This window comes from Mya arenaria, chromosome 15, assembly GCF_026914265.1.
Source record: "Mya arenaria isolate MELC-2E11 chromosome 15, ASM2691426v1".
NCBI lineage: Eukaryota > Metazoa > Mollusca > Bivalvia > Myida > Myidae > Mya > Mya arenaria.
In genome coordinates, this window is record NC_069136.1 from 46,492,845 (window position 1) to 46,513,397 (window position 20,553).

The 20,553-nt window shown below is 37.2% G+C and overlaps 2 protein-coding genes across 3 annotated transcripts; one reads left to right on the forward strand and one right to left on the reverse strand.

Moving 5' to 3' along the window:
* Positions 1-543: 543 nt before the first annotated feature.
* Positions 544-13,398, reverse strand: LOC128218988 (transcription initiation factor TFIID subunit 9B-like). Its single transcript, XM_052926781.1, has 6 exons — positions 13,253-13,398; positions 12,750-12,886; positions 12,288-12,419; positions 11,891-11,969; positions 3,021-3,104; positions 544-1,665 (listed from the first exon to the last, which is right to left on the reverse strand). Exons 1-6 carry the CDS (start codon positions 13,371-13,373, stop codon positions 1,493-1,495), a joined length of 726 nt encoding a protein of 241 aa, XP_052782741.1. The 5' UTR covers positions 13,374-13,398; the 3' UTR covers positions 544-1,492.
* A 4,482-nt stretch (positions 13,399-17,880) lies between these two features.
* Positions 17,881-20,073, forward strand: LOC128219086 (uncharacterized). Of its 2 annotated transcripts, none has more exons than XM_052926903.1 (3): positions 17,881-18,085; positions 19,275-19,375; positions 19,632-20,073. In XM_052926903.1, the coding sequence occupies exons 2-3, from the start codon at positions 19,341-19,343 to the stop codon at positions 20,044-20,046; spliced, it is 450 nt and encodes a 149-aa protein (XP_052782863.1). In that variant the 5' UTR covers positions 17,881-18,085; positions 19,275-19,340; the 3' UTR covers positions 20,047-20,073. The 2 variants fall into 2 exon arrangements, with proteins under 2 accessions (XP_052782863.1, XP_052782864.1); XM_052926904.1 differs by lacking the exon at positions 17,881-18,085 and adding an exon at positions 18,106-18,236.
* Positions 20,074-20,553: the final 480 nt, after the last annotated feature.

Here is a 20,553-nt window from a genome sequence, read left to right on the forward strand (position 1 = left end):
GATAATTTATGCAGTTTTATACGGTTGGCTGCAGAAGTCTTTAGAATATGGTAGATTTATCATTAATTTGACCAAATATTTACATGCACTTAATCCAGTCTTCCATATTGAGGATGCAAGTCAGGTTGACCTTAAGTATTTAAGCCAAAGTCACTAAAATTACCAGGTAATTTAATGATCAGGTCACGACCACAGGTATGAGTTGCGTTAACAGATTACAACATAGCAAATGTTCAAGCCTTGATCATTCCAAGCAAGACCTTAATCAAAATATGGTAAATAAGTGTACGGTAGGTAGGTGGCGATCTCTGCTAATGTATCATTGCATATATCTTGTACAGTGCTTGATTGTGAACAGCTTAAGCATCTCTCCTCTGCTCCTTGTCCCTTCACTAACTCTTGAACCATTGGATATAAATGTACCTTTAATGTCCTCAACTCTTTGTTACTTACTCATGTTTTTTTCCATTAACCCATGGTGATTCAAGAGTTGGCTGCTCAAACAAAGAGGCAAAACCCAGAGGGAACAAGAAGTTTATCATGTTTCATTCAAACTTTATTGATCATGAAAATGCACACGACATTGCAATGGGCTTATAACTTCTTTGTGTAAACAATATGATGAAAACATTAAAATTAATAATTTAAAGAAAAACATAGATCATAGACATTTCGCCACATAACTTGAGTGTGTCATCCAATAAATTCGTTACAGTCCTAAAAAAATGGATAGTAATGTTTAATTCTGATACTTCTATCCATATAGTCAGTAACAGTAATTATGAACATGCCTTAGTCAGTACCTCAGATTGTTCAGACTAACTTTGCAGACAGTGACCACCGAGAAGAGCAAGCTCTATGATTCTTTCAAAACCTTCATTTTTAATACCAGCACATTAAACCATCACTTACCACCATATAGGTTTTATTGCTATAATACTGTGACGTCCTTGTTCATTTCCACATGGCTTCATATTCGGGGTGTCATGATGACTTTTAAAAATAATCATACACACACAGTAGATTTTTCATTAATTTCATGCTTTTCAGTGGTTTATTGAAAAATAATGGTGGATAATATATCTGATGAATTCATTGTTTAACTTGTTTTAGCCCATTTCGCTACAAAAAGTTAACATAATTGAACATAGTGCTAGGAAGAAAAAACAATGATCCATTTGGGGCGATTTTCCAATGAAATATTAATCATTAATTATTTTACAATGAAACAGACAATTAATCTCCATACAAATTATTTATTGAATTTGCAACACAATGGAATCCTGTAATATTAAAGCATTCAGTACTGTACTTCTTATTCCATATTTCACTTCACATTTTGGACATCTTCCAAAGATATCTTACAGTGATCTTATTGAAAAAGTACTAAACAGTCAGTCACATAATCACATGTAGCCATGAACCATTCAACTGCAGATGACACTAATACATTCCTAGATAAATCATAACTCATTGTAACACACCCATCCATTCAAGTGAGGTCATAATCCTCCTCATGTTTCCTCTTAAGGGGGTTGTTCATGAAACTCTGTACGAGGGGTGTTCCGGATGTCATGGGGGTCATTACAGAAGCGGCAGGCATGATGGAGGACAGGGGCACTTGTTGACTGCCCCCTGATATACTACCAGGTACCAGACTGCTGCCTGAAATAGAAATAACGTATATTACAGTACAGTCCACTTCAAAACCTCACTTCTTGTTTTACTCTGTATTCTGTCTGTACCTTTTGACATTTCCAAGAAAATTCAAGGAACAGTTAATCCATCAGGAGCCTTGTAAGTCTTGTCAATTCTTTGTTTTCTTTTTCAGCCAAAATATGTATTGATTGGTCAATATTCATCAAATAACTACTGCTGGCCAATTAAGTTGCTTCTATAAGCAAACAAGTCGTAATATAATCTATGGATAGCCTTGTTTTATACCATTGGCTTCAGATGCCTCATTACTGAGATATGTGTAATGATTTATGTGTATTTTTGTAGGGTAAAATGGGGGAAAGTGAGATATGTGAAATGTTGTAGGGTAAAAAGGGGGCAAGGAGATATATGTAGTGATGAAGAGTAAAAAAGATGGCAGCAGAGATGTGTAGTGTAAAAGGGTGAAAAGGGGGCAGTGAGTTATACAAAATGTTAAGAGGTAAAAGGGGGGGGGGGCAGTGAGATGTTAAGAGGTTAAAGAGGGAGGCAGTTAGATATGTGAAGTGTGTAGAGGTAAAAAGGGTTGGGGGGAGTGGGGGGCAGTGAGATATATGAAGTGTGTAGAGGTAAAAAGGGGGGCAGTGAGATATATGATGCATAAAGAGGTAAAAAGGGGGCAGTGAGATATATGAAATGTTAAGAGGTGAAAAAGGGGACAGTAAGTTATATGAAGATTTATAAAGTTTTAAGTGGTAAAAAGGGCGAAGTGAGATATATGAAGTGTAAAGAGGTGAAAAAGGGGGCACTAAGATATATGAAATGTTAAGAGGTAAAAAGGGAGGCAGTGAGATATATGAAGATATATGAAGTTTTAAGAGGTAAAAAGGGGGTAGTGAGTTATAAGAAATTTTTAGAGGTAAAAAGGGGGCAGTGAGATATAAGAAGCATTGAGAGGTAAAAAGGGGGGACAGTGAGATGTATGAAGTGTTAAGGGGTAAAAAAGGGTGGCAGTGAGATATATTAAGTGTTAAGAGGTAAAAAGGGGGACAGGGACAGTGGTCGAAATTAGCACAAGCCCTGCACTGGCAAAATGTCATCCAGGCTTGCTCAAATTCTTAATTTTATATAGCAGGGCTTTTTAAAAAATTTGCCATGCAAGAGTATATGAAATCTGGCTTGTTCATTCGAAAGTCTAATTTCGATGACTGCAGTGAGATATGTGAAGTGTAGCTACTGTAACCATGATGCAGCAGTGACATCAATGCAAGATTGACGGAAGTAGCCCCTTCTTCAGCTACAAGCTAAAGAATTACAAATCCTGAACTTTTACAACAAAAACAAGTAGAATTTAGACAACCAACCTTGCTGCATATGGATAATGGGTTTGACGTGGGAAGGACGGTTGATGACGGACAGCGGCTGGCCAGACATCCCTACTTGGAACTCTGTAATTCACCAACGATACAACATGCTGAATTACTATTTTAAGATAACATTCACAGCAGTTGTAAACTAGCATCAGCATTTTTTTTAGCTATCAATGCTTCAAAGAAACAAAAACTACGGACTGCTATAATGTGATGTATCAAAACTGGTAACTACCTGTAAGCTTGGATCGTAACTGGTAACTACCTGTAAGCTTGGATAGTGACTGGTAACTACCTGTAAGCTTGGATAGTGACTGGTTGTTACCTGTAAGCTTGGATAGTAACTGGTAACTACCTGTAAGCTTGGATAGTGACTGGTAACTACCTGTAAGCTTGGATAGTAACTGGTAACTACCTGTAAGCTTGGATAGTAACTGGTTGCTACCTGTAAGCTTGGATAGTAACTGGTAACTACCTGTAAGCTTGGATAGTAACTGGTAACTACCTGTAAGCTTGGATAGTAACTGGTAACTACCTGTAAGCTTGGATAGTAACTGGTAACTACCTGTAAGCTTGGATAGTAACTGGTTGCTACCTGTAAGCTTGGATAGTAACTGGTTGTTACCTGTAAGCTTGGATAGTAACTGGTAACTACCTGTAAGCTTGGATAGTAACTGGTAACTACCTGTAAGCTTGGATAGTAACTGGTTGCTACCTGTAAGCTTGGATAGTAACTGGTTGTTACCTGTAAGCTTGGATAGTAACTGGTAACTACCTGTAAGCTTGGATAGTGACTGGTAACTACCTGTAAGCTTGGATAGTGACTGGTAACTACCTGTAAGCTTGGATAGTAACTGGTAACTACCTGTAAGCTTGGATAGTGACTGGTAACTACCTGTAAGCTTGGATAATAACTGGTAGCTACCTGTAAGCTTGGATAGTAACTGGTAACTACCTGTAAGCTTGGATAGTAACTGGTTGTTACCTGTAAGCTTGGATAGTGACTGGTAACTACCTGTAAGCTTGGATAATAACTGGTAGCTACCTGTAAGCTTGGATAGTGACTGGTAACTACCTGTAAGCTTGGATAGTAACTGGTAACTACCTGTAAGCTTGGATAGTAACTGGTAACTACCTGTAAGCTTGGATAGTAACTGGTAACTACCTGTAAGCTTGGATAGTAACTGGTAACTACCTGCAAGCTTGGATAGTAACTGGTAACTACCTGTAAGCTTGGATAGTAACTGGTTGTTACCAGTAAGCTTGGATAGTGACTGGTTGTTACCTGTAAGCTTGGATAATAACTGGTAGCTACCTGTAAGCTTGGATAGTAACTGGTAACTACCTGTAAGCTTGGATAGTAACTGGTAACTACCTGTAAGCTTGGATAGTAACTGGTAACTACCTGTAAGCTTGGATAGTAACTGGTTGCTACCTGTAAGCTTGGATAGTAACTGGTTGCTACCTGTAAGCTTGGATAGTAACTGGTTGTTACCTGTAAGCTTGGATAGTGACTGGTAACTACCTGTAAGCTTGGATAGTAACTGGTAACTACCTGTAACTTTGGATAGAAACTGGTAATTACCTGTAAGCTTGAATAGTAACTGGTTGCTACCTGTAAGCTTGGATAGTGACTGGTTGTTACCTGTAAGCTTGTATAGTAACTGGTAACTACCTGTAACTTTGGATAGAAACTGGTAACTACCTGTAAGCTTGAATAGTAACTGGTTATTACCTGTAAGCTTGGATAGTAACTGGAAGCTACCTGTAAGCTTGAATAGTAACTGGTAGCTACCTGTAAGCTTGAATAGTAACTGGTAACTACCTGTAACTTTGGATAGAAACTGGTAGCTACCTGTAAGCTTGGATAGTAACTGGTAGCTACCTGTAAGCTTGGATAGTAACTGGTTGCTACCTGTAAGCTTGAATAGTAACTGGTTGCTACCTGTAAGCTTGAATAGTAACTGGTTGCTACCTGTGAGCTTGGATAGTAACTGGTTGCTACCTGTGAGCTTGGATAGTAACTGGTTGCTACCTGTGAGCTTGGATAGTAACTGGTTGCTACCTGTAAGCTTGGATAGTAACTGGTTGCTACCTGTAAGCTTGGATAGTAACTGGTTGCTACCTGTAAGCTTGGATAGTAACTGGTTGCTACCTGTAAGCTTGGATAGTAACTGGTTGTTACCTGTAAGCTTGATAGTAACTGGTTGTTACCTGTAAGCTTGGATAGTAACTGGTTGTTACCTGTAAGCTTGGATAGTAACTGGTTGTTACCTGTAAGCTTGGATAGTAACTGGTTGTTACCTGTAAGCTTGGATAGTAACTGGTTGTTACCTGTAAGCTTGGATAGTAACTGGTTGTTACCTGTAAGCTTGGATAGTAACTGGTTGTTACCTGTAAGCTTGGATAGTAACTGGTTGCTACCTGTAAGCTTGGATAGTAACTGGTTGCTACCTGTAAGCTTGGATAGTAACTGGTTGCTACCTGTAAGCTTGGATAGTAACTGGTTGCTACCTGTAAGCTTGGATAGTAACTGGTTGTTACCTGTAAGCTTGGATAGTAACCTACTGTAGCTTGGTAGTACTGGTAACTACCTGTAAGCTTGGATAGTAACTGGTAACTACCTGTAAGCTTGGATAGTGACTGTTACCTGTAAGCTTGGATAGTAACTGGTAACTACCTGTAAGCTTGGATAGTAACTGGTAACTACCTGTAAGCTTGGATAGTAACTGGTAACTACCTGTAAGCTTGGATAGTGACTGGTTGTTACCTGTAAGCTTGGATAGTAACTGGTTGTTACCTGTAAGCTTGGATAGTAACTGGTAACTACCTGTAAGCTTGGATAGTAACTGGTAACTACATGTAAGCTTGAATAGTGACTGGTAACTACCTGTAAGCTTGGATAGTGACTGGTTGCTACCTGTAAGCTTGGATAGTGACTGGTTGTTACCTGTAAGCTTGGATAATAACTGGTAGCTACCTGTAAGCTTGGATAGTAACTGGTAACTACCTGTAAGCTTGGATAGTAACTGGTAACTACCAGTAAGCTTGGATAGTAACTGGTAACTACCTGTAAGCTTGGATAGTGACTGGTAACTACCTGTAAGCTTGGATAGTAACTGGTTGTTACCTGTAAGCTTGGATAGTAACTGGTAACTACCTGTAAGCTTGGATAGTAACTGGTTGCTACCTGTAAGCTTGGATAGTAACTGGTTGTTACCTGTAAACTTGGATAGTAACTGATTACTACCTGTAAGCTTGGATAGTAACTGGAAGCTACCTGTAAGCTTGAATAGTAACTGGTAGCTACCTGTAAGCTTGAATAGTAACTGGTAACTACCTGTAACTTTGGATAGAAACTGGTAGCTACCTGTAAGCTTGGATAGTAACTGGTAGCTACCTGTAAGCTTGGATAGTAACTGGTTGCTACCTGTAAGCTTGAATAGTAACTGGTTGCTACCTGTAAGCTTGAATAGTAACTGGTTGCTACCTGTGAGCTTGGATAGTAACTGGTTGCTACCTGTGAGCTTGGATAGTAACTGGTTGCTACCTGTGAGCTTGGATAGTAACTGGTTGCTACCTGTAAGCTTGGATAGTAACTGGTTGCTACCTGTAAGCTTGGATAGTAACTGGTTGCTACCTGTAAGCTTGGATAGTAACTGGTTGCTACCTGTAAGCTTTGATAGTAACTGGTTGTTACCTGTAAGCTTGGATAGTAACTGGTTGTTACCTGTAAGCTTGGATAGTAACTGGTTGTTACCTGTAAGCTTGGATAGTAACTGGTTGTTACCTGTAAGCTTGGATAGTAACTGGTTGTTACCTGTAAGCTTGGATAGTAACTGGTTGTTACCTGTAAGCTTGGATAGTAACTGGTTGTTACCTGTAAGCTTGGATAGTAACTGGTTGTTACCTGTAAGCTTGGATAGTAACTGGTTGTTACCTGTAAGCTTGGATAGTAACTGGTTGTTACCTGTAAGCTTGGATAGTAACTGGTTTTACCTGTAAGTGGATAGTAACTGGTTGTTACCTGTAAGCTTGGATAGTAACTGGTTGCTACCTGTAAGCTTGGATAGTAACTGGTTGCTACCTGTAAGCTTGGATAGTAACTGGTAACTACCTGTAAGCTTGGATAGTAACTGGTTGCTACCTGTTAGCTTGGATAGTAACTGGTTGTTACCTGTAAGCTTGGATAGTAACTGGTTGTTACCTGTAAGCTTGGATAGTAACTGGTAACTACCTGTAAGCTTGGATAGTGACTGGTAACTACCTGTAAGCTTGGATAGTAACTGGTTGTTACCTGTAAGCTTGGATAGTAACTGGTTGTTACCTGTAAGCTTGGATAGTAACTGGTAACTACCTGTAAGCTTGGATAGTAACTGGTAACTACCAGTAAGCTTGGATAGTAACTGGTAACTACCTGTAAGCTTGGATAGTGACTGGTAACTACCTGTAAGCTTGGATAGTAACTGGTTGTTACCTGTAAGCTTGGATAGTAACTGGTAACTACCTGTAAGCTTGGATAGTAACTGGTTGCTACCTGTAAGCTTGGATAGTAACTGGTTGTTACCTGTAAACTTGGATAGTAACTGATTACTACCTGTAAGCTTGGATAGTGACTGGTTGTTACCTGTAAGCTTGGATAGTAACTGGTAACTACCTGTAAGCTTGGATAGTAACTGGTAACTACCTGTAAGCTTGGATAGTAACTGGTTGTTACCTGTAAGCTTGGATAGTAACTGGTTGTTACCTGTAAGCTTGGATAGAAACTGGTTGTTACCTGTAAGCTTGGATAGTAACTGGTTGCAACCTGTAAGCTTGGATAGTAACTGGTTGTTTACCTGTAAGCTTGGATAGTAACTGGTAACTACCTGTAAGCTTGGATAGTGACTGGTTGTTACCTGTAAGCTTGGATAGTAACTGGTTGTTACCTGTAAGCTTGGATAGTAACTGGTTGTTACCTGTAAGCTTGGATAGTAACTGGTTGTTACCTGTAAGCTTGGATAGTAACTGGTTGTTACCTGTAAGCTTGGATAGTAACTGGTAACTACCTGTAAGCTTGGATAGTGACTGGTTGTTACCTGTAAGCTTGGATAGTAACTGGTAACTACCTGTAAGCTTGGATAGTAACTGGTTGTTACCTGTAAGCTTGGATAGTGACTGGTTGTTACCTGTAAGCTTGGATAGTAACTGGTAACTACCAGTAAGCTTGGATAGTGACTGGTTGTTACCTGTAAGCTTGGATAATAACTGGTAGCTACCTGTAAGCTTGGTTAGTAACTGGTAACTACCTGTAAGCTTGGATAGTAACTGGTTGTTACCTGTAAGCTTGGATAGTGACTGGTTGTTACCTGTAAGCTTGGATAGTAACTGGTAACTACCAGTAAGCTTGGATAGTGACTGGTTGTTACCTGTAAGCTTGGATAATAACTGGTAACTACCTGTAAGCTTGGATAGTAACTGGTAACTACCTGTAAGCTTGGATAGTAACTGGTAACTACCTGTAAGCTTGAATAGTAACTGGTAACTACCTGTAAGCTTGAATAGTAACTGGTAACTACCAGTAAGCTTGGATAGTGACTGGTTGTTACCTGTAAGCTTGGATAATAACTGGTAGCTACCTGTAAGCTTGGATAGTAACTGGTAACTACCTGTAAGCTTGGATAGTAACTGGTAACTACCAGTAAGCTTGGATAGTAACTGGTAACTACCTGTAAGCTTGGATAGTAACTGGTAACTACCTGTAAGCTTGGATAGTAACTGGTTGTTACCTGTAAGCTTGGATAGTGACTGGTAACTACCTGTAAGCTTGGATAGTGACTGGTTGTTACCTGTAAGCTTGGATAGTAACTGGTTGTTACCTGTAAGCTTGGATAGTAACTGGTAACTACCTGTAAGCTTGGATAGTGACTGTTACCTGTAAGCTTGGATAGTAACTGATAACTACCTGTAAGCTTGGATAGTGACTGGTTGTTACCTGTAAGCTTGGATAGTAACTGGTAACTACCTGTAAGCTTGGATAGTAACTGGTAACTACCTGTAAGCTTGGATAGTAACTGGTTGTTACCTGTAAGCTTGGATAGTAACTGGTTGTTACCTGTAAGCTTGGATAGTAACTGGTAACTACCTGTAAGCTTGGATAGTAACTGGTAACTACCTGTAAGCTTGGATAGTAACTGGTTGTTACCTGTAAGCTTGGATAGTAACTGGTAACTACCTGTAAGCTTGGATAGTAACTGGTAACTACCTGTAAGCTTGGATAGTAACTGGTAACTACCTGTAAGCTTGGATAGTGACTGGTAACTACCTGTACGCTTGGATAGTAACTGGTAACTACCTGTAAGCTTGAATAGTAACTGGTAACTACCAGTAAGCTTGGATAGTGACTGGTTGTTACCTGTAAGCTTGGATAATAACTGGTAGCTACCTGTAAGCTTGGATAGTAACTGGTAACTACCTGTAAGCTTGGATAGTAACTGGTAACTACCAGTAAGCTTGGATAGTGACTGGTTGTTACCTGTAAGCTTGGATAGTAACTGGTAACTACCTGTAAGCTTGGATAGTAACTGGTAACTACCTGTAAGCTTGGATAGTAACTGGTAACTACCTGTAAGCTTGGATAGTAACTGGTAACTACCTGTAAGCTTGGATAGTAACTGGTAACTACCTGTAAGCTTGGATAGTAACTGGTAACTACCTGTAAGCTTGGATAGTAACTGGTAACTACCTGTAAGCTTGGATAGTGACTGGTAACTACCTGTAAGCTTGGATAGTAACTGGTTGTTACCTGTAAGCTTGGATAGTAACTGGTAACTACCTGTAAGCTTGGATAGTAACTGGTAACTACCTGTAAGCTTGGATAGTAACTGGTAACTACCTGTAAGCTTGGATAGTGACTGGTAACTACCAGTAAGCTTGGATAGTGACTGGTAACTACCTGTAAGCTTGGATAGTAACTGGTAACTACCTGTAAGCTTGGATAGTGACTGGTAACTACCTGTAAGCTTGGATAGTAACTGGTTGTTACCTGTAAGCTTGGATAGTAACTGGTAAATACCAGTAAGCTTGGATAGTAACTGGTAACTACCTGTAAGCTTGGATAGTAACTGGTTGTTACCTGTAAGCTTGGATAGTGACTGGTAACTACCAGTAAGCTTGGATAGTAACTGGTAACTACCTGTAAGCTTGGATAGTAACTGGTAACTACCTGTAAGCTTGGATAGTAACTGGTAACTACCTGTAAGCTTGGATAGTGACTGGTAACTACCTGTAAGCTTGGATAGTAACTGGTTGTTACCTGTAAGCTTGGATAGTAACTGGTAACTACCTGTAAGCTTGGATAGTGACTGGTAACTACCTGTAAGCTTGGATAGTAACTGGTTGTTACCTGTAAGCTTGGATAGTGACTGGTTGTTACCAGTAAGCTTGGATAGTAACTGGTAACTACCTGTAAGCTTGGATAGTAACTGGTTGTTACCTGTAAGCTTGGATAGTAACTGGTAACTACCTGTAAGCTTGGATAGTAACTGGTAACTACCTGTAAGCTTGGATAGTGACTGGTAACTACCTGTAAGCTTGGATAGTAACTGGTTGTTACCTGTAAGCTTGGATAGTAACTGGTAACTACCTGTAAGCTTGGATAGTAACTGGTAACTACCTGTAAGCTTGGATAGTAACTGGTAACTACCTGTAAGCTTGGATAGTAACTGGTAACTACCTGTAAGCTTGGATAGTAACTGGTAACTACCTGTAAGCTTGGATAGTAACTGGTAACTACCTGTAAGCTTGGATAGTGACTGGTAACTACCTGTAAGCTTGGATAGTAACTGGTTGTTACCTGTAAGCTTGGATAGTAACTGGTAACTACCTGTAAGCTTGGATAGTGACTGGTTGTTACCTGTAAGCTTGGATAGTAACTGGTAACTACCTGTAAGCTTGGATAGTAACTGGTAACTACCTGTAAGCTTGGATAGTGACTGGTAACTACCAGTAAGCTTGGATAGTGACTGGTTGTTACCTGTAAGCTTGGATAGTAACTGGTAGCTACCTGTAAGCTTGGATAGTGACTGGTAACTACCTGTAAGCTTGGATAGTGACTGTTACCTGTAAGCTTGGATAGTAACTGGTAACTACCTGTAAGCTTGGATAGTAACTGGTAACTACCAGTAAGCTTGGATAGTGACTGGTTGTTACCTGTAAGCTTGGATAATAACTGGTAGCTACCTGTAAGCTTGGATAGTAACTGGTTGTTACCTGTAAGCTTGGATAGTGACTGGTTGTTACCTGTAAGCTTGGATAGTAACTGGTAACTACCAGTAAGCTTGGATAGTGACTGGTTGTTACCTGTAAGCTTGGATAATAACTGGTAGCTACCTGTAAGCTTGGATAGTGTATCATTTGTATTTTACCTTGCTACTTCAGGTTGTCTTTTCTGACAAATTTGGGGCTGAAAATTTTAGTCACCCATTCTCAATGCTATTTTCGTTCTGATAAAAAAAAATTAGACCCTAAACTATTCTTATATGGAAGAGTTGTGTATTTTGAAAGAAATGACCTTGGTCACATTCTTTTCTGTCTATTTTTTAAAGCATTCTTGTTCATTACTTAGTAACATTGAATAAGAATTTCCCAATTTTAGTCAAAATGACCTATTCCCAATCAGATAGAACCTATCACTTTTCCTAAATTAGTGAACAAAACAAAACACTGCTACATGAGATGAAAATTATTTACTTCAGTTACGCATCCTAAAGTCCTTGTTTGTACATCAGTATATCTTCAGTGCATTTTACACAAAACATTTCATTGTCAATGCATTCAATTAACCTATAATGGTGTTTATATCAAAAAGACTACAAGCCACTTACTCTGTTGTACAGGTGTAAGAGAGATTCGGTGCCCACCAGGAAGCTGGTTGACAGGCAGGCCTATCTGTATACGATGAAGCTGAAAACATTCAGTAGGATTAAAAACTTGTTACAAGATAAATGAAAAGAATGGAAAGCATGCAAAAGTAAAGAGATAATACACAATCATTTATTGTTTTTCTTATAACTTAATGTAATCTATTAATGAAAGCTAAGAGTTAGCTGTCAATATGCTTCACTACTAAGGAGTTGTTTACCTACGAGAAATATTTGTAAAAGTAAAATATAAAGATACATAGCTGGATCATTCTAAATATGAGCCAAGACCCTATAGCAGTTCACTCAATTAACTTACTGTGTATCATTTTTATTTAGTTGTATGGTGACAACATGTTACCTTTTTCCTGCTGACCAGTTTATAATTGGGAGCAGACAGGCAGTATCTGTCTGGCGGCAGTCGAGGGCCCGAGTAGGGTTTGATGAGAGGAAGAGACTGATTGTTTTTGTGGCGAGCTATCTCCAACAATAGCTGAAATACAAGGATTATGTATTTGATAAATAGTGAATACGTTTTGCAGTCTTCACAATAAACCCACTTACCCAATCCCAGGGCAAGTAAAATTGCCAAAGGGCAAGTCAAAAGTTCAGTCAGCTTGCCTAAATGGGTCCAAGGTATACAAATACAAACACAATGAAGTATGAAATCTGGGCGTACAAACCACCTAGTATACTCTATTGTCTTATGAAATTTATGGGTTTTCGGGTTTTCCCAGGTTTTCGGTAATTCCACCAACCGATGATTATGAAAGTTCAAACAAATTTGAAAATGAATCACTGTTTAAAACTGGTAACTTCTTACATCTCTTGGAGGAGGTGTAGTGAATGAGTGGTCCATGCGACACTGAACTGCCAACTGAACATCCTCAGTGTCAACTGCCTTCTTGTTGGCATGTCCGCTGTACACTTTCGCATCATCCAGGACATCTGTCACATAGCCTGGTATGAGAAAAATAACAATTTACTAAAAACATAAACAAAACAGGTGTTGTACATGTCATATCATATTTCACAGGCATTGTATACTTTGACAGCTTTGACAACAATAAATATATAAAATTAAAAAAACACACTTTAGTCGTCATCAGCTTAAAGGTTAAATTGCACTGACATATTTTAGAAGGAACTCTCAATACTGATGATAACGGAAAATTACAAGAATCTGAAAATCTTTAAACATTACGTCGGTACGAAAGTAATTGAAAAAAGATACCAATTCGACTATTGACAATATCCGACTATTGACATATATCCGAAAAATATACACTTAACAATAAGAGAATAATAGGAGAACAGGTCGCATACGGTAAGTAAATTCCAACATTTGATTTATCAGTCTCGGTTCATATTCTGTAACACCCATATCTTTCAGTATCGCAGCCATAACCTGTGCATCTTTAGGCGAACTTTTAGTTGGTGCTGCCATTTTGCCTACGGCAGCGGTCAACACTCTCAGTGAAAGCAAGCTGTGTAGATCCTACGCAGTGACCTCCCTTATTTAGCGCATGAAATTATTTTTTTAATAAGCTCTTGTGGGGTATGACGAAAATAGCTTTTTTGACTAAAATACGAAAATAAGGTTATTTTTTATGAAAATTCATGAAGTTATTTTCGCGAAAGTAAGATTTTTGACAAAAATGTAGTTAGTTTTTGGATAAAATATATATATATATATAATTTTATTTTATTTTTTTTTTTTTTGGGGGGGGATAAGTTTTGGTAAAACTCTGAAAATAGGGTAAGTTTTGGCTAAAATAACATTTTGGAAAAAAATGTAGTTAGTTTTTGGATAAAATAAAGTCATTTTCGCGAAAATAAGTTTTGTTATAAATCTGAAAATAGGGTTAGTTTTGGCGAAAATAACATCTTTGACAAATATTTAGTTAGTTTATGGCTAAAATAAGGTATTTTCGCGAAAATAAGATTTTGGTAAAAATCTCGAAAGTTTTGACGAAAATTACATTTTAGGCTCAGCCTGTCATAGGCATATATGTCGGTATCCCCTTTAATATCTATGCAATAAGCTATAGAAACAAGCTCAGTAGCAAAAGTTTAAACACAAACCCGGTTTAGTGGCACTGGGCAAACGCCAAAGACATAGAATACAAAATCACAAACAAGAAACAGCACAAAGCTCTACAAACAGCACAGTGCATACATACCATAATTGGTATGTTTATTAAGAATAAAAAGCATCATTGTACTAAAACTGGGAACAAATAAAGAAAAACATTATTAAAAATAAAAGCGACTTGTATTTGCTAAACTCTCCTTCTAAATGATTACGAAATGTAAAAGATTTGAAGAAAATGAAGTCAGCCAATACGTGTTCGCCAAATACGGTTTTAAAGATAACATGAATTAGCAAAATCTTCATAAAAATCAAATCACTGAAAGTTTAGTTATGAAAGGATGCTATATTCAACCCAATATTTTGTTTCAGGTATTCATCTTCAAAACAAGAAGGAAAGTGCTCTTCAAAAAATTGCCTTTATATCCACGGTTTAATAAAAATCCAAGTAATTCATTAAGTCTATCTGCCCAACTACCTGCTGGAAACATTTTAATTTTACGAATTTTCTTTAAAACTTTACCATAAAAATCGGGATGAGCAATACTATCAGCAATGAGCGATTTAAGACTACTATTGTTGTAGGACATATCTTTGATTGTTCCCTTTAGTTTTATTGTGTACCTGCTGCATTAGCAATAACGGTCTATAATTATGGGTCATTGTCATTAACTTAATCCGCTCAATGACAAACAAGTGTGTATAATTTTTTCGCTTTGATGTTGCACATTTCGGAAGAAGGTGTGATCAACAGAAACATGTCAAAATACATGTCATGTGTTATGTAGACCAATTAAAAGTTTTTTTTAATATTTTGGATTAAAAATGGTCATTTACGGCAACAATAAAAGGTATTTTTCCCATTTTTTAAAAAAATCTTATTTTCGCGAAAAGAACTTTATATTATTCAAAAACTAACCACATTATTGTCAAAAATGTTATTTTCACCAAAACTAACCCTACTTTCAGATTTTTATCAAAGTCTGATTTTCGCAAAAATAACTTGATTTTAGTAATAACTAAATACATTATTGTCAAAAAATGTTATTTTCGCCAAAACTAACTCTATTTTCAGATTTCTTTCAAAATCTTTTTTTTTTCGCAAAAATAACTTTATTTTTTACCCAAACTTATTATATTTTGGTCAAAAATGTTATTTTCGCCAAAAATAACTCTATTTTCATATTTATATCAGAATCTTATTTTCGCAAAAATAACTTTATTTTTTACCAAAACTTAATATATTTTCGCCAAAACTAACTCTATTTTCATATTTATATCAGATTCTTATTTTCGCGAAAATAACTTTATTTCTGACCAAAACTTACTATATTTTGGTAAAAAATGTTATTTTCGCCAAAACTAACTCTATTTTCATATTTCTTTCAAAATCTTATTTTCGCGAAAATGACTTTATTTTTGACCAAAACTTACTATATTTTGATCAAAAATGTTATTTTCGCCAAAACTAACTCTATTTACATATTTATATCAGAATCTTATTTTCACGAAAATAACTTTATTTTTGACCAAAACTTACTATAGTTTGGTCAAAAATGTTATTTTCGCCAAAACTAACTCTAATTTCATATTTTTTTCAAAATCTTATATTCGCGAAAATAACTTCATTTTCATCAAAAATAACCTTATTTTCGTATTTTAGTCAAAAAAGCTATTTTCGTGAAAATAGGCTATTTTCGCGAAAATAGGTTATTTTCGTATTTTAGTCATACCGCTCTTGTGATATTTTGAACCGTCTATAAACAATCGGCTCAACAGCTTGTCAATTTCGCAAAAAAACGCTTCAGTAAGTGTTTTGCATTCACTGTTGTTTATTAGAGATTTTAAGTCAGATATGTACTTCAATAGCAATTATAATTTTCCTTTATCGGGGAGTATAATTAATGGCCCAGGCTTAATTGTATGTAATCATGTTATATTTTCTCGCGGTTATTGACGTCATGCAGTTATGGTTGTACTGTATAGTATATATATGTTATGTATGAGCATGTAGAGTTATACTTGTGCGAACGAGTGGGAGGGATTGCATGATAGTCGATAAGAAAGAACGGAAACATTTTAATATTGGAAACACCGTGTGCAGTTTAGAAAGAGCAATATTAAAGCTAAGAAAATGGGGTGATATGGACAGTCGTTGCGGATTATGGCGTGGTTATGGTAGCGTAACAAATTGTGTGTGCAAAGGGGCAAGGTAAAGATACATATGATGTTTCCGAGTTACATGTATGGTGAGCGTAGAGCAGGTTTGGCGATAGAGGGATGGGGCAGAAAATTACCAGTGCAGCGGTATTGTAAGGCAGGGTATGCGTAGGACATTTATAGACAGTTTGGGGGAGACAATGTTGGAAATGGTACGACAAGTCAGACAATCGTAGGACTGATCGACTTGCCACACGTGGGACATGGGAGTGTTGGGGTGGTGTGGACAGTGATATAGGCTGAGTGCAGCATAAAATGGAAGCTCAGAAGAATTGTAAGATGTGAGTCATTGAATTTAGTGGGATAGATATGGTGGTAAACAGAAAAACACAAAGCATACGTAGGTTATTTTGGGATGGGCAAGAGAATGACAGTCTTGGCCGTAAATTAATATGGTTGGACAGTGAAAACTGGTAAAATCCGACTGAATTTGTAAGGTTTGTTCAGAACATAGCAATATAAAGAGACGTTGATATTAAAGTAAATGGATGTCGACAAACTAACCGTGAGACAGGAAAGGGTATCGACAGGGTTGATATTTCCGAGGCAAAGAGTGCAAGACGAGGCACGAGGTAAGGATCGCAGATGATTAAAGTATAGTGTGAATGTTAAATGTATAGGTGTGGAGGGAAGCAAAATGTGCATACACTTGTCTTGGAAGTGTGCGGGGTGAGTCATGGAAGGCAGGTTTTTTTTTTAGTTATTACTAAAACCCAGACTGCCATGGCGACGTGCAGAGAGAAAAAAGCCGTAAATTACGGACAAGAAAAGAGGTGGGTGGATCAAATAGAACTGGACCAGTGTGCAAGCTAAGATACATGTGGGTTGGTACAAAAAAAGTAGAATTGGGCGGGAGAAGGGCAAAACAAAGTTAGACATGGCAGGGCGGGGAAAGGCACTCCAAATATGAGCCTTTTAAGTTAGGGTTCAATTGTTGAAAGTAGGCCAGTGCACAGTGGTTTGAGGACACTGTTGAGCGATTTGGGGCCTTAGTGATACTCTTGGAAAAAACTTAAAGTCATATTGTGTATACCCTGACACATAAATCAGAACTAAAAATGCATAAACATTGACAAAACATGCAATTTGATTAAGTCCAAAATCACCTAAAGCGGTAGTATGTGTAAATGGTTGAAACTCCGTGTAATGGAGATTGTGAACAAATGACCAATTCAAGCTCAACAGTTTTAGCTTGTTTGCAAAGTATCCTCAAAATACCTTATGCCCCACAGATGCAACTAATCGCTATGTTGGTACAACTATCCTGATAAATGAAAGTTGTTGGAAACACAATGTTTGCAAAATATAACATGTGTCCATTTTTTCACGTTTGTGATAATTGAAGTTTCACCACTTTACACGTACATTTTATCATGGGGCATAATCAAATGGATTGTTTTGATATTTTTGGATGAAAACAACAAAAGCAGCATTTTACTAATACCGGTCACAGTATTTTAAGTATCATATAACGTTTTAGTTGAATGGGTTAAATATTTGGACAATTAAACAAATATCTCTGTTGTGTGGATGCTTCTCATCTTCAAGAGGTCAAAACTTTTGTTATAAGAAATGTCATAAAATTCTACTTCCTGGTGTCGTGAAATACAAAGGGAAACTTGCCACGTATCAGTTACGCAGGTTCAATATGCAAACTCACAGATTGACCGTTTGACAAGTTTTTAGTCTTTGGACGAGCCAACTTTTGCTTAAATGTCTGGAAAACAGTGATATAAGACTATTGACAAAAGGTTTTCATATTTACGTTCGAAAATTGATGTGTTGTGGCTAAAAACATTACTAACGCTTTAAGAGAAATAAAATTGGCAGCTTTCCAAGCAGTTGGGGTCAGTTCTATTTGAGTTATCTTATATGATTCGATTGAAGGCATTCGTGCCCAAATCAGCTGATTCTGACACAAAAATTGATAAATAAAATTAAAACTGTCCATATTTGAGAGTGCAGCTTTAAACATGTCGCAGCAATGGCGGTCCACAAGTATGTGAATTTTAATACTTAAAGCTATTTTTTAAAAGTGATGGATTATAATTGAAATTGTCCTCACCATGGAATAGTTACAATAGGAGTGATTGATGTAACACAGATTCAACTTTAAATAAACAGTACATGCAATAAAAGAAGAAAATATGGCCGCTGGAGGTTCCTCTTTTGACAAAGGATCAGATTTGATCATTATTCACGATTACAGTTGTTCCAAGTGTGAGGAAAATGACCTTAACACTGAAGCCCAGCACTTCTGTCCGCAATGTGAACACTATCTGTGTGACAAGTGTGTGAAGATGCATGGGGATTATTTCAAGAAGCACCTTATGTATGGACGTGGAGACATTCAGAAGTGGGCTGGTTTCTCCATGGACAGATGGGTGTCTTCCTGAAACCCCCACTTTTCAAATTTTGATAAAAGAAAAGTGGGTGTTTCAGGAATTTTGCTTTTTCCAATTAACACCTTCCTATGGCCTTAGGTCAAATTATAGCTATAGTCTGTTTCTTAGGATGATTTAATAAAACAAGACAAGTTTTTTTATACATTTATATCATCTTTTTTTCTTCAAACTTAATGGTCTTGTATCTTGTTTTTAATACATTAATTATCGCCTTTAATATACTCAAATAAATATTTCTTTGTTTAGATATTGCTCAGTTGAATTTATATGAAACATCAAAGTATTCAAAAAGATAAACAGTAAACTTAAATACCAATAAATTAACACTATTGATTGCAAACTGTTAATCTTATTTCTTTAATAACATCATCATCGTGTATCAATTATCAGTTTTAATTAAGAAAACTGCTTGCAAACTGTTAATCTTGTCTTTTTCAATGTATCAATTATCAGTTTTAAACTATAACTAATATATTTTTAAAAAAAGATCAAAGAAACCTAATAAATCTTAATTAAACAGACTATAGGCCGTAACCATGGGTTACATAAATTAAAAGTGGGTGTTACAGGAATTTGAAAATTAAAAAGTGGGGGTTTCAGGAATATGAAAATTAGAAAGTGGGTGTTTCAGGAATAAACCGACAGATGCGCCCAGCATGGCAAAGAGTTGGAAGTCCACTGTGATGACCACCTGGAGATGTGCTGTAGTGTCTGTGTGGCCCTTAACCACAGGTAAGAGCTTAACCACGGGTGATTGCCAGTATCATTATAATCTTAAAATGAAACATGTAGATGGACACCTTATTGCTGGTTTTCAACAGTTTGTGTTTTTGGTGTTTCAGACAATTCTGAAGTTAACAAAATAGATTACATTATCCTTGCGACTATGATAAATAGAAAAAAGTAAAGGAAAAATAAACAAGATCTAGATTATAATAATAATAATAATAATAATATAATAATAATAATAATAATAATTGCATTCCAGGCTTTGTGACAGTATCAGTAACCTGCCTGACCTAGCTAGAGGCTTCATGAAAACAGCAGAGTTCAAACACCTGCCAGCAGCAATGGACAAGATGATTGGCAGGCTGGATGAGATCAAGATTGACAGGATGAAATACCAAGTTTGCCTGAAGGACTCCTACAAGAGCATCCTTGCTGAAATCAAGGCTTTCCGTAAAGAAATAAACCAGATCTTAGACACGCTGGAGAAGAGGGCAGTTGAACAGTTGGATAGCATGATGAAAGCTTTAGAGAAGTCTATTAAAGATGATTTAAAAACCAATGCCTATATGTATGACGAACTCAATACCATGATCGAGAAGCTCCAGCAGATGACTGGCAAAAAAACAGTGAGACCAATTCTTACATTGGATTCAGAAAATGCCAGTCTAAATTGAGTGAAGCTAAAAGCCTTGTGCAAGGAATTCGAGGAAAGAAGAAATGAAGTTCTGAAGAATCTGGTTAAAGTATTTTACCAGTTCTGGGAAACCTGAAAAGCCTTGGCAATGTTGAAAGTGTTCTTCTTTCCACTCGTGTGTATGAAGCTCAGCTTTCAAGTCATTCTACGGCTAGAATAAAAAATGACAAGGAAAACTGCCGTATTGCAGGTATTTCTGAGTTGACCAGTGGAGAGGTGGTTATTGCTGATTATAACAACAAGAGAGTGAAGCTTGTGAACAGGCAGTTTGACGTAATTGCTCACTTTGATCTGCCTTCTTATCCTCGACAATCATGTCACACCACAGGTAATGAAGTAGCAGTAGCTGTAGGTGGCTACTCTATTAGATCAAATGCTGTCCACTTTCTGGCAGTAACCAAAGGGAAGCTACAAGCAAAGAGAAAGTTCTCCACCGACCATTACTGTTATTCTATTGCCCATCACAATGGCCAGCTATATGTGGGCT

Bases quoted from the DNA above. Each gene is read 5' to 3' on its own strand.
- LOC128218988 (XM_052926781.1), bottom strand. From the start codon at position 13,373: ATGGCAGCACCAACTAAAAGTTCGCCTAAAGATGCACAGGTTATGGCT. The intron at 12,420-12,749 runs GTAAGAAGTTAC...CTTGTATTTCAG, and splicing joins CTACACCTCCTCCAAGAGAT to CTATTGTTGGAGATAGCTCG. The intron at 1,666-3,020 runs GTTGGTTGTCTA...TTTCTATTTCAG, and splicing joins CATTATCCATATGCAGCAAG to GCAGCAGTCTGGTACCTGGT.
- LOC128219086 (XM_052926903.1), top strand. From the start codon at position 19,341: ATGTGCTGTAGTGTCTGTGTGGCCCTTAACCACAG. The intron at 19,376-19,631 runs GTAAGAGCTTAA...ATTGCATTCCAG, and splicing joins TGTGTGGCCCTTAACCACAG to GCTTTGTGACAGTATCAGTA.